The sequence below is a fragment of the Pholcus phalangioides genome, unplaced genomic scaffold (genome assembly GCF_987345545.1).
Source record: "Pholcus phalangioides strain wild (caught in Gottingen) unplaced genomic scaffold, Ppha-v1.0 ptg000003l_1, whole genome shotgun sequence".
Lineage (NCBI taxonomy): Eukaryota > Metazoa > Arthropoda > Arachnida > Araneae > Pholcidae > Pholcus > Pholcus phalangioides.
Genome location: NW_028301596.1, coordinates 12,112,650 through 12,127,388, shown reverse-complemented (window position 1 = coordinate 12,127,388; position 14,739 = coordinate 12,112,650). Strand labels below are relative to the sequence as shown.

General features: G+C 40.1%; 1 protein-coding gene across 3 annotated transcripts in view; it reads left to right on the top strand.

The window, feature by feature from the left end:
- The window catches only part of GEFmeso (Guanine nucleotide exchange factor in mesoderm), a 131,786-nt gene that overhangs the window by 62,611 nt on the left and 54,436 nt on the right, over positions 1–14,739 (top strand). The window contains exon 1 of one of the 3 annotated variants that reach the window (XM_089244220.1): positions 4,948–5,229. The exons of the other annotated variants lie outside the window; for them this stretch is intronic. Coding sequence (XP_089100346.1) covers positions 5,190–5,229 — 40 coding nt within the window. The 5' untranslated portion in view covers positions 4,948–5,189. Of the gene's footprint in view, positions 1–4,947; positions 5,230–14,739 lie in introns of those variants that run through there. 3 annotated transcript variants of the gene reach the window in all.

The window sequence follows — 14,739 nt, the reverse complement described above, 5'->3', positions numbered from 1 at the left end:
TACTGATATTTCTTCATTGTGTGCTGAAGTGGCTTAGCGTTTATCGGACGCTTTCTATTGACGTTTGGTTGACTGTTCTCTTTCCAATTTTTGAAAAATTTACGAGAGTATTAAGACACCCGATACAGAACCAGAGGGTGATATCACATAAGGTTCGAAAAGGTTCCATCGGAGGGATCAAATGGTAGCAGGACGCAAATTTTCGTATAATTCGAGCCCGTAGAAAGCCACCCTCAAAAATACAGTCTTTGGAGGCAGAAAAATCGTGAACGTGGCTTTAGACAGCTATGCATCACCAGCTTAAAAAAAAATTGAGAAGGGGAGTGAAACAAACGAAAGTGAGACGTTAGGATGTCTTTTTAAGTATGGTGGATATGGTAAAAATCCTAATTTTTCGTATGGAACTTGTTTTTGCTGATTAAAGGAAAATGGAGCTTGAAAAATGCTCCCCCCCCTTTTCATTCCGTTTCCGAAGCAGCGTTTTTCAATCAGCACCTACCCGAGGATCCCTTGGTCGGTCGAACACACGGAACCGAGGACTTCCCCTAAACTTCTATTCATTGTTATTCTAATGTATTATTTGTTCTGATACGCATCCCGTGGATCCCTTTTCAATCCTCGTGGACTACCTTTTGAAACGCACCGTTCTAGACCCGCTGAGCTATAAGTTTCTATATAGCTCAGTGTTTAGACCAGTAGTTCACGTTCTTTGAAAGCCCGAAGTCCTGTCAAATTATGTCTTGCAATATAAAAGATGTAAAAATCGTATGAATAGCTGATAGCGCACACCCCTGAAAGATTTCGTCATTATTATAAATGTAGGTGAATGGGACTTTGGGGAGGGGAAGGGGTAGGTCCTAAAACATTTGTATAATTTATTAATGTTTTCATTTATTCCTTTAATTTCATTATCCCGTTTAAATTCATTTGTCCCGTGAGCTGCCCGTAGTTCGCGGCCTTCCAAGGAGGTCAATCGGTCTCCTTGCCTTCCGTCTCTAGCACTGACAATGTTTACCGCAGTAGTGGACGAAACGTTATCCGTAATACAGACTCGAACATGGCATAACCACGTAAAATTTTCAATAAGTCTTTATCCTGTTAATATTTCATTTCTTGCCATTGGCGATTCGATTCAGTAATCTTTGACTGTAAGACTATATTACGAAAGCTAATAAAGGGTCTCAAAAATATATGGGCTTCTAAACTCGCTGGAGCGGTCCTAATTGCACACCTGCCAACTCTCCCGATTCTCTGCCCCATCTCCTGGACTCCCGAAAAATTCTTGCATTTCCGGAATTTCGACCATGATAGTAAAAAATCCCGGTTTTTGGAGGAAATAAAATTATTCCCAAAGAATTTACCGGGGGAAAAAAGAACGTTGCTTTTGTTTTTAATCCCCAAAATGACGTCACAAGTGTGACGTAAATTGTCGCCATTGCGTCAAATCACAGAAAAATATTTCATTTTCGCTGAGGGGGGAATAAAATTCGACAAACAGCCAGAATCAATTCGGCTTTTCGGCATCAAATATTTAAGAGATGCCCCGTTTCAGGCCCGATGGCGAATTTTGTTCTCATGATTTGATTTAAGAGTACGACAGGGAATTACACCTACTGGCTGGTGATGATTGGTGACTCGGTGCTAATCAGCGATGGCTTGCACAATGTCGAGTTTTCGCAAAGGGTAAAAATCCCTAGAATTTTACTATCATTAATTAAAAATCCAGGCCCGCAACTAGGTGCTTGGTTAGCTGGGGTAAGCACGCATTTTGACTCCCCCGCCTCCGTGGTGTTGAAGGAGTGGTTAAAGAGTGAAATTTCGCCCCCCCCTCTCTTGTCCAGCGCCTGGGCACCAGCTTCGCCAGCCCCCCCCCCCCCCCCGGTTGTGACCCTGGAGAAATCCGTAAAATTTCTTTCATCAATGAAAAATGCCTGCGTCTCGTTTTCGAAAGATCCCTTTTTAATTTTGAATTTTTTTTGGATCTGCATGAAAATCTCCCTAATAACCATTCTCCAAAGCTGGCAGCTATGAAATTTGGTTCCCAACTTCGAGGAGCGAACGTGAGCCGATCTCCCCCTTTAAAAACATCTCGCCACAGAGAGCAGCAACAGGACTACAACGGTACAATTATTCAATCATTGCATTTCACTGATAGTTAAAAAAAATTGATAGAAGATGACAGCGCCACACATAACAAGCATTACGCGGTAACAAACCTCACGTTCACAACACGTACATGCACATTTCGGCATGTACTAATTCGTTAGAAATTTTGCAGAAGAATGTGGACGAGAGAGGTGCTTGTGTTTATTAGTAGCTGTGAAATTGTCATGTGTTTGGCAGTACGAGTCTTCCAGACCTTTTTGTCTGGTGTGCCATCTTACTGTAGCAGCCTATCAACCCCCCCCCCCCCCCAATATAGTGAATTTGTAATGTGAAAAAAAAAAAATATATATATATATATAACACGACAAATCGTCCTGGAGCCCGTCAACTCCCACCAATGGGTAGATAAAGTAGATTGATCTAAAACCATTGTTTTTGTTAGTTATTTCGTGTACAGTGGATCCCGCTTATAACCTTTTTTTAAAAAAAACTGTCATAAAGAAATGTTGTAAGCGGGAAAACGTTCTAAATGGGAACGTTATGAGCGGGATCGACTGTGTAAGACTTTTCTATTTATTGGATTATGAATGCTAGAACATTCCAAACTGTCTGCGGTTGATTGCGAGCAGTCAAAATGAAACCTAGACTGCTTAGAATGCATTGAAATGTATTGAATGCCATCGATGCCGTATTATCATTGCCAACTTTTTTTTTTCAGAGGCGCTTTCGGCTTATTCGCAGTAACTTTCCTTGAAACGTCAGCTGATCAAAGAAAAGCATTTTTTTTTCCTTTACCGGGGCTGTTGCATTCTGCCCCGTGCCCATCTCTTTAAATGGAAATGGTGAATTCAGGCACGCGACACCACCTGGCCGTCTAGTGCAGGGACCTGATCTTGCAAGAAGTAGGAGGAGTAGAGATGGTTCATAGAGGGGGGATCATATGGATGACGGCGGGCCCCAAACTGCTCAAGGCTCTTTGTTTCCAATGCTCCAACCTTGGCACCTTGCGTTGGAAAAGAAGCTTGTGTGTGTGTAGCAGATGAGGTTGATATAGAAAGGAACCAAGACGTATGGGTATCCTATACGTGCGCTTATATCGGTTGAGTGCGAGCAACAGCTGTTTCGTCTCCTTGTTGTGCAGTTGGTGCACCGTTTCCTGTGGCTCAATTTTTGAAGAAGGGAGGAACCCCTACCCTCGAACCTGTTTTTCCGATTTTTCTGTGGATTTCTACGAAAAAAACCCGCTTTTTTATTTCTTTGCTTCCTTTAGGAGGGGTGTTTGAGTCCTTCGTGAATGAACGCTTTCTCCCCATATTTTTATCCCCAAAGAGACGAAAAATTGGTTTGAAGTTAGTGGATTTGGAAATCCATCATATCAAGTTTGAGGGTTCATCGTGTACAGGGCTGGGCTTCAGGGCCGAATTAATAGCATCATAGGCTCCCAGGACAAAGCGATTTTTCTGGGGCCTCTTACCTGGCTAGAGATATCTCAATTTACATACTTTCGAAATTAACCCTAATCAGAACTTATCATGAAGCTCTTCCCAGACCGTGCTCTAAGATGTACTGTACTATTAGGCTTGGGACTTTTGTGGCCCTCTATAATATTTGTTTGCGTCGTCCCTCACACGTGAAAGAGGTACACAATGTAACCTAGAGGCCCGAATTGTATCGTTGTATCCGACATTTTTTTTTTCAATTATACAGAGTGGGTGAAAAAACCTGGATAAACATTTCAAAAATTAGTTAAAAATCAACCAATTGACATAAAAACATGGTCTACACCAAAATATAGCGGATCCCACTTATAATGTTTTTCAGCAAATCGTCATAAAGAACGCTGTAAGCGGGAAAACGCTTTAAAAGGGAAATCTCAATAAGAATTAGTAGGAGGTGGGAACTGGACCTTGACTGTGATTTTTGCCCCCCCCCCCCCCACAACATAAAATTCGATAATTTTATAACGATGTTCTTTGTTTCCACCTAAAACTGCTGCTCCTTAAATTTTGCCACCCGGAGCAATTGCCCCCCCCCCTCCCCTTTAGTTCCGGCTCTGAGTGGGACCACGAAAATAAGTCGTACTAAGCGGGGAAAACGTTCTAAAAGGGAACGTTATACGCAGGATCCGCTGTATACAACGTATACCAATCCTTTAAATTTTTATGAAATTTTTTAAACGTTTACGAATTTATATGACACCTTGTATTCGTTGACAAACCGAAAATCTGAGCTATGTCTGGGATGCTTTGGTCAGGACAATTTCAAGTCAGTCATAGTTGTGTCAACGTTTTGTCATTTTGCTCGCTCTTCAAAGCATCAAATATTTTCTCGCTCAATGAGATTTCAAGACTTTCAGAAAATTTTCTGTGGTGGGCATAAAAAAAATAATTCCCATCAAGGGTATGTTACTTCGTAAACAAAAAAGACAAATCGTCACACATCCAAAGACGCAGAATGGATCTCCACACGCTTCCTGCAAGTGTTCCAGCCGTTCTCTGCGTTGCCAAACGCAACCCCATTTATAACGTATAATTGCGTTATATAGTAAAAGAAAAGTTCGAGAGGGAAGTAACATTTACCAGAGACTGGCCATTAATGGACAACGGCCACGCCATGAATTATGAAGAACAGAGACAGAGAGGAACAGTTATATAAGAAATTCCAAAGGGACTTCCTGCTCTCTTAAAAGTCTCCATCTTCCCTATCTTAGGGAAAAAAAGAAGTTGCCAGATCTTGCCAGATGTCCCTTAAAAGATCTTCTTCCCTCGTCCGTCATCTTTTTCTTATTTTCTTCTTCTTCCCCCCGTCCTTTGGAAAGTGCAATGATTGCTTGGTTGGTTTCTTGTCCTCGAGGGGGTAGAGAAAGAGGAGCTTGTGTGTGCCTGCAGTCCACATAACAACAACCAGCAAAACGGATGTACTTCTCCAATGGTCTTTTTCTCTTCTTGTTGCCCCGTGGGCTGAAATGAACACGAAAGCATCTTCTGACATTGGCCGTAGCGTGTACCGATCACCCTGTGAGAAAATTTATTATTTATTTATTATAAAGTACGTACGGAATCATATGTGATCTCTTCTCATCGATGGTGGTTTGTGAGTTCGGATGGACGTCGTCTAATAATTGTAAGTCCTTTTTTTTGTGACCTGTGAATACGAAGTTTTACGAATCTATGGTATTTTTTTGGTGAGTTTAATGATGTGTTTTTTCAAGAATTTCCATGAATATTCATGAAAATTAATTTATTATGATCGAGTTGTATATAGTATTTATGTTGATGTTTTGATCACTTTTTCAACCTATCCACCACAGCCGCCCTTAGTGGGTGTGCGACAGGTGCGGTCACACTGGTCCCCGCGTTTTTTGTCCCCCCCCCCCACCGTAATTAGATTATAATGTCTTTCGTAAATTCTGGAATACTGAATTTTCATCAATTAGGGAAATCTGCAATTGTATCAATTGTTGAAGTGTTTCTTTCATCAATTCTGTTTATTCTGAATTTTTATCAGGTCTCGAATTATTATTATTTTTTCATTTATATTCTGATAATTTTCATGGATGCTGGGATTATCTCTGTTAATTATTTTTCTCATTTTTGATTCATCGATTCTGAGTTTACATTAGTTCTCAGACAATTTCTTTCATTTGGTCCCAATTTTAATTGGTTTAGAAATTATTTCTTCCATTAATTTTTAAAATTTCGTTCTGTAAGAAATTTTCATTAAATTTTTTTTATCGATTCAAATTTTATCGTGTCTATAACTTTGTGTGGAAACTTTTCAGCATTCCTGTGTATTTTATTAGGCCTATAATGTATAGGATTTTTTTTGTATAATTAGGATATTTTTGGATGTGCCGATTCCCTCTTTCCCACAGAATATACAATATAAAATCGGGGCTAGCCCCCCCCCCTCCCCACCCCCGCTATTATATTCTCACTGGGCTCCACGTCTGGTAAGGGTGGCTCTAACTACAGCCGTGCTTGCTTGGATGCATTCATTGATATAGGATCATTCAAATAGCTTAAATTGCCTTCTAGAATTAGTCATGTTGATTTTAGTTTGCGTATGAGATGTCACGTGGGTGTTATTTTTCTCATGATGGGCAAAGACCAGGGATTCTTAATTCGTGGGTCAGGGGCTGTTTTCTCATAAGTTCGGCCCTGAATCAACGTCGTCTAATAATTTTATTTTAGTTTTTCTTTTCGTTTCCTGTGAAATGTTGGAAGTTTCACGAACCTATGCTATTTTTGGTGAGTTTGATTGATGTTAACGGTTTTTTTTTCGCTCGAATTTTTATGAATATGCATGAAAATTAGTTGAAATTTGATGTATTATGATTAATCATTGATGTACAATTCGATCATAATAAATCAAATTTCAACTAATTTTCATGCATTCATGCATATTCATAGAAATTAATCATTAATGTACAATTCGATGTTTTGGATCGCGTTGTGGTTCGCAACCTATCCATCACGGCGGTGCTTGTCTCGATACATTTCTTGATTAAGATTCCATTCAAATATCCTCATAGATTTCATGGCCTTAGCGTGCCTTCTCAGGGCCCCAGAACAGACTTTTTCTCGGGGGCCCTCCACCTTCTTGAAACGGGTGGGGTTATTGTTATATAAAATGAGTAAATTTTATTTTTAATTTCTCAGTCTAGTTTACGGACCTGCTAGAATTAGTCATGTTTATTTTAGTTAGAAATGTCATGTGGGTGTTGTTTTTCTTAGAATGGGCCCAAAACCAGGGATTCTTAATTCGTGTTTGCACGGGGCTTGAACTTACATGGACCCGACACTGGGCAAACACGACTTTTTTGGGGCCCTTTATTTATAGCATTCTTTGAGGCAGAGTCGTACGCAAGGAGTAGAGAGCCATGGAGGGTCCGTGTCCGACCTCCGAGACGATCAAAAATTGAACATATTTGTTAATATTTTTATAAAAAAAATTAAACATCGAAAGAAGACGCCTATTTTGTTGGGGCTCTGGGAATTTGGGTGCCGTGCCCGTTTGCCCATGCGAGGAATGAATGCCCTCACAGCCGGGGGATCCTGGGCGATTCTGATTATATTTTTGTTTTTTCACGCTGTAAATTCTTGCCAGATTTTTTGTGACGGGGTGGGGGGGGGGTCTCTTTTTTACTGAAAACAAGCACTAAAATCTCCGCTGGGGGGCGGGGGTGAACACGAAACCCCGTTCTTGTGTACGCCAGTGCTTCGCGATATCTAGAAGTCCGAGGATCAAGTTCCAAAATCCCCAAATTATTTATTCTATACGTTCATTAGGAAGTCTCTGGGGTGGTGGGGGGGGGGGGGTGCGCGCTCTAGAAGGTTTGGGGAAGAAGGGGTCCTGGTTTTTATGTGCATGCGCGTTCGTAAATAAAGCGTAAGACTCATATTTTTATTGATGAGATTTTTATCACGTTCCGGAAAATCAAGGTGAAAATACTGGATCAACATTCTGTATTTCAAGCCCATTTTATGGCCTGATCTGGTTACATCATAGTTTGACAATAGTTATAATTGTTCGAAAACAAGCTTTATTCATGTCTGTTTTACTGTAGTATATTTGAAGGATGTGGTTAATAACTCGATTTACCAACGATGGAATTACTGCATATTTACTTCAGCTGTATTGCATTGTACTTCAATCGATCTATTTGTTTGTCGAGTCACAAGCGACCGGCATAAATCACCCGGATGTTTTTCGGAAGTTGCAATAAATGAGAAGTACCCCCCATCCCGCCCAGGTCGTTTATTTTTTGGACACCTCCCAACATTACCATAAAAGGACGCTGTAGATAAACCCGGGGCAATGCGTATATAAATATATCTTTCTTCTCCGAAATGATCAATGGCTGCAGGAGATGGATGGACACGATAACTACTGTCAATGATTATTGCCCTCTACGTAATGGCTTCTTAAGGCGACTGCCTACGTTGAAACGGCCATTTTTTTGAAAATTTGCGAATTTTTTTTTATTTGCTCATTTGAAAGTATATTTATTCAGGAATCTAAAAATGGTTTGTTTTTGTTCCTACGTTAATTAGAACCGAAGTTATAGCTCATTTAGTTAACCGGAAGTGATAATTTCCAGCACCGGAAGTACTATTTAAAGGGCCTAAAATATGTAAACAATGACGTTTCTGTTGTAATAAATACTTATTTTGCATAGAAATACCCTTGAATCACATATTTTTTACTTATGGATTAGTTAGAAATATTTCTGTGTAATGTTTATAAATAAATATTAATGTTAAATTCACATAATCAGGCGAGTGGCAACAAAATCGAAAACACTGTTTGTTTACATTCTAGTTGCACGTTGTATACCAAACAACTGTTATTTTAACTTGTATTTCTTCGAATTTTTGGTTTTGAAGTTCTATATAATTTTTTGTAACGCTTTTTTGAACATTCACGATGCCGAAGGTACGTGCAAAGAGGAGCAAAAAACGTTCATTTTGTGGAAACCGTCATACGAAAGCTGTCTCCCCTGATTCTAACATTGCCTCCGTTGACACACCTATTATGACTGCTAGTTCATCGAAATTGAACATTTATACTGATAAAAAGAAAGCCACATCTCCACAGTGTGGAGAGTTGAAGGGAAATAGAATATTTGATATTTCTATATTAGTATCTGTGTTTTCTGTTCTTTGCTGCCCAATGTGTTACGAGACTGGTATGAAACTGAACGAAGATTCAAGATTCGGACTGTGCTCGAACTTCGCCTTATCTTGTAAATGTGGGTATTCGAAAGCATTTACCTCAACTGGAAAAAATAGCAGCAGCAAAAATGTTATAAATTCATTAGTGGTCCTTGGATTGAGACTTATTGGCAAAGGCTACACTGCTGGTAGAAAGTTCCTGGTAACTTTGAATTTACCTTTTCTTTCAAAAAATGCATTCAGGGACCGTGAACTATTGTTACAAAAAGCTGTTCGTTCTGCTACTGAGCAAAATATGAAAGAGGCTGCTAATGAGATAAGAGCACTGAAGGAAGTTGGACAAGAAAAAATACCAAGTTGTGGTGTGTCTGTCGACGGTACCTGGCAGCGACGTGGTCATACATCTCTAAATGGTTGTGTGTCTGCTATTTCTATTGATTCTGGAAAGATATTAGATTTGGAAGTGATGTCGCAGTACTGCAGAATTTGTAGGGGAAAATCTTTAAAAACAGTTCATGTGTGTTCCAACCACAAGGGCTCGTCTGCAAGTATGGAAGTAGTTGGAGCATATAGAATTTTCGAAAGATCAATTCTAAAGCGGGAACTAAAATATGCAGAATATTATGGGGATGGTGACTCCAAGGCATATATGAATGTAAAGGACATCTATGGCAGAAATAGTGTCACTAAACTGGAATGCATTGGCCATGTTCAGAAGAGGGTTGGTGCGCGTTTGAGGAAACTCAAGAAAACCACGAAAGGACTGAGTGGTAAAGGGAAATTAACCGATAAACTTATAGATAAACTCCAAAATTACTATGGCATTGCTATTCGTAGCAATGTGGGAAATTTAAAAAATATGCAGTCTGCCGTCATAGCTGCATTTTTTCATTGTTGCTCCAGTGATAAAAAGAACATGCATGGACAATGTCCAAGAGGTCCCGACAGTTGGTGTAAGCATCAGAAAGCTGCACATGAAGGACATAAAATTACTGATAAATCTCCTGGTCTCTCTAGTGACATCATAAATGTAATAAAGCCAACATACATGAGTCTCTGTGCACAATCCCTGCTTTCAAAGTGCTTGCACGGCATGACACAGAACTCCAACGAAAGCTTCAACAGTGTGATTTGGACGATTTTGCCTAAGGGCACTTTTGTCGAACTACAAACAATGCTGCTGGGGACCAATATTGCAGTTCTGCTTTTCAATTCTGGTTATGTGGGCATATTGCCGGTTCTTAAAAACCTAGGAATCCCAATCGATGAAGAACTAGCATCTACTTATTCTGGGTTGGATGAAGAGCGGGTGAAGTGTTCGAGATACCATGCAACGCCAATGGCAAAAATGGCCAGAAGAAAAAAAAGAGGAGCAAGAAAGTCGAAGTTGGAGAAATTTGAAGCAAAGGAAGGTCTGACGTACAAATGTGGAGAATTCTGAATGTTTACAGTGTATGAGAAACCTTTTTTTTTTCAAATGAAATCTTTAAATGCGTTTTCTGAGAAACTGCGATTTACGTTATTCTTGCCAGCGGAAAACATGATATCTCCAAAACTTTACAAGATATCAATATGAATTTTTTCTAGTGGGTTCTATATGAGCCTGACTGTGCAATGAACTAGGATCTAAGCAATATCTTTGAAACTTTTGGATTTACATCATTTTGAATTCAAAATATCAAGTTTTTTAAACGAAAAATGTGTATTTTTTCACGTAAACAACCATATCTCAAAAAGTTTTCATAGTACTCCAAAACTTCTAGTTCATTGCACAGAACAATACCATAGCAACATTCTGTGTGAAAAACAAGTTTATATAAGCAGTAGTATTTCATGTACCATGTTTAGCGTAAACACTGAAATTATGCTAATTTTAGGCATATAATTAGCAATATAAATTTTTCTTGCCAAAATATTCATGAAAAAACATTTATTTTCTTAATTTCATTCCATATTCAAACTAAAAACATATGCATTTCATCCAAAATGACATTTTTTAAAAAAAAGTACCCCGCACGTAGTCAGTCGCCTTAATGAATGGGCCAACGACTACCCCAAGTAGAACGACGGTACTCAAAATTGTTGAAAACTTTATTCTGAATTTTCAATTAATTTTTCTTACGTTTTTTTATATAAATGAATTTTTGGATGCCGACTTCTGTACTCCAAAAATTAAAATCCTGCCAAGGCAAAACATTTCCCTCCTCGGGGTTCTTGAACCCGTTTATACCACCATGCCTGTACGGATTTTTGCATACCTTTATGTCAGTGTTTCTCAAAGTGGGCAAAATTGTACCGTGAGGGCGAGAAATGGACTGGGGGGTTAGTGAAAGTGACAAATACAGCATAACCTCTCGATAACGGGCACTACGGAACCGAAAATTTTGTCCGACAAAGAGAAGTGACCGTTAATGTATCATAATCTTTAATCTAAAATACATTAAAACGCTCTTCAGCATAATTCAAAAAGTGTTTGTTATGGAAAGTTCCCCTGTACAACCAGGGATCCTATGGGTGAGCTTAGCAGGGGGGGGGGGGCGAAATAAATTTTTCCTTGAGAGGAAAGAGGGCGATGAGACAAGTTCTAAAGACTGCTTCGTACGAAATTGTCTCTTGCTGGTCAGTTATTGACGAATGTTTAATCTATATGGCTAAAGCTCGAAATAGCCCCCCCCCCCCATTAATAGTATCTCAACAACTGGGGCCGACGGGGCTCAGTGTCAAAAATTGTCACAAAATTATTGAAGATTTGTGACAGCACGCATGTGAAAAATATCATTTGTAAATAAGTAATTTTGGCTCAAATGCTGTTCCGCCCCGAACTCGCCAAGACGGTTCGATCTTCGTAAAAAGGAATATACAGTGGATAGCGCGTTTATATAACATTTTTCAACAATCCTTCAGGAAAAACGTTACAGGCCGGGAAAACGCTTTGAAAGAGAAATCTGGAAAAGTTGTGGGACAAAGCAAAATCGTACCAAAAGAGGGGGGACGTTCTAAGAGGGAAAGTTATAAGCGGGATCCGCCATATATATTTTTTGATGACCTTCGTGCCCATTCTGCAACGTGCCCGTATCATGGCCGAATATTCAGGATCTATTCGGGATTCGGATCCCGGTAGTGATAGCGAATTATAAATCGATTTTATTACAATAACAAGTCACGTAGTTGCAGGTCTTTGTTTTCGTTTAATCATCCGGAATTTCTCGAGAATAGTTATTAAAAGCTGTCTGCAGCTGCTGTTCAGACGTTTGCAGCTGTCAGACGTGGGTGTGAGTTTTTTTCTTCCTCCCATGCACGAGAAGCCAATCTTACCTGCACAATATATGTTTTAATTTACGATAATTTCTGAAGAGCGTGAATTTTATTCTTTCTAATAAGTGACAGGACCTTCAGAAACGAGAACCGGTTTATTTATTTTTTTCCACGAAATTATGAAACTGAGCAGTTTTTATGTTCATGCTCCTTCTTCCGCGTATAACATCAAATGTCATTATTATTATTATCATCATTATTATTGTGCATGTGTAAGATGATATTTTCTCTCTCTCGGTAAATTACCTCGAGACGCCCTTTTCCACGGTCTTGTTGTGACGAAACGTCACAACTCGAAACGCGATGACGACGGTTTCCGTGTAAATAAATACTAAATAGGTAATTATATTCTCGTATATACTTCCCTGTCTTTCTTGAAGCCAATCGGTTTTTAATTGCTGATCGAAAAAGTCATTTCGGAAAAAAAAATATGGATAATGGGGTCTCTTTGTGCGATCTTTTTCCGAAGACCATGTCGGTTCTGGGGATTCGTTCATTTTTCGATGTACAAGCGGTGGTTCTCGAGTTGTAGGCGACCTCGGCTCCCTTGACCTACCGATCATTACGCTTTTATAGTCGAGTAAAGTCTGTAATATGTATCACCTAGTGCAGTGTTTCTTAACCCTATTTTTTCGCACATTTGGACCGCATTTTCTTCTGGCCCGTCTTATCCAACCCCTCTCTCTTCAATTTTCAGTAGCGAGACACTCTCCACTTCTTGATTTTTTTTGAATGAATATATATAGGAAATTTTATACATAACGTAGTAATCTGAACCCCCATCCCTTTTGCTAGAGTGAGCTTACCTGTTGTGGGGGTTCTTTGCAGACCTGCGTCTCAAAATTATGGCAATCCGAGCATAGTCATGTTTTGGGACCCCCCGTACGTAACTGGAAGTTACAGATTACATATTTCTATACTTTACCCTCGAAAATCATAGTGCCTTATCTCATCGTGTAGGGCCCTCTATGCCATAAGACCAACGTGCGCGGATGGACCCATCCGTTAAAATGGTTCGGTTCTCTGGACAGTTCCTCTGAATTTTGTAGAAACACATTCTTCCCATCAAATTTCACGTGAGCCGGATTTCTTATGAATCACGCGGGAAGAAAATCATCGCGACGCACTTTGTCTCATTTGTTATTATTGTGACAGGTTATCTTTCTTTTCTTTAGTCACGTCTTCCTTCACCTGGCGTTAGTTGATATGCTCAGGTGGTGATAACAAGGTAAACGTATAATACGTATAGGATACGTGGAGTAGAAGTTAAAACATGCGAGAGCCTCTCTCTCTCTCTCTGTTGAGGTTCAACCGATGACTCACCGCGTAGGTATTCTTTCAGGTTCATGACGTGGGTCTGTTAGCCTCTTCTTTTTTTTTTTTTTAATAGGAATAATAATAATCTTCTGCCTTTTTTTTTTACTGCTGCTTTCTTTTGCATCTTGGAAGGAAAGAAAAGAATAAAATGGCAGCGAGCAAGCGGCAACGAAAACATGCAATATGATCGACGCCTGTTGAATCTCAAGTCAAGCACCTCGGAGAAATCCCTCCGGGGGATTTTTCAGTGTAAAAAGAAAACAACGGTTGCGATTAATGATTTTACTATTTGTACTGGATATTCCAGTAGCCATTATGTTAATGTAGCCCCCCCCCCCCACTTTTTTTTTTGGTGTCACTGTGCCAAGATCGTATTCCACTTTTTTCTAGAAGTAAGATTGTGTATGGTTTTTGGATCCCGGCAGAAGCGTTTATTTACGGGGGGGGGGGGGGGTTAGCGAGCTATAGCCCTGGGCAGAAAATTCGGATTAGCGGTCGATTTGCTGAATGAATTGTTAAAAACCTGAAGAATGGGAGAAAGGCGGATTAATTTGTATAGCTCAGTAGTGGTTACACCGTAAATCCACCTCTGAATACATAGCGACGACTACTTCAACACACGCCAACTCGGGCCCCATATCCGTACGCAATTTACTGCCATTTACGAATTGGGTTGAAGGCGCCATCTATCGGAGCTCACCTCAAGCTCGTTGGGAGAACTTTTTATTCTTCCCCCGGGTTCGAACCTGAAACCTGACGGCAACCTTCACTGTGGTGGACGGCGGTAGATAGCGGTGGACTGGGGGCCAGTGAGTAACCAAACGAGTGACCTAGAGAGTTTGCTAGCATATTGTCGACAAAAACAGCGTGCAAGCGAATGAGTGATTGAAACAGTGACCTAGAGCGTGTGCAAGCATGTTAAGGTCGAAAGAGTATGCAAGGCTATAAATGATCAAGAGAGCGAGTGTGTGTTTGCTTAGTGAGTGACCAAAACAGGTCACACGCTCTTGGTCACTCCTAGAGCCTGTGCAAGCATTGTTAGCTACCAAAAGAGTGACCTAGAGCATGTGTAAGCTTGTGAGATCCAAGAGTGACCAAGAACATGTGCAAGTATGTTGACGACCAAAACACTGTGCAACCACGTGAATGGCTAAAACAGTGTGCAAGCACGTGAGTGACCAGAACAGTATGCAAGCAAGTGAATGACTAAAAAAGTGACTAAAGCGCGTGCAAGCTTGTGATTGACCAAAAGAGCGACTTAGGGGCCGTTCAAGTATTGCGTAAGCAAATTTTTAGCCATTTTTGACCCCCCCCCCCCCACTTG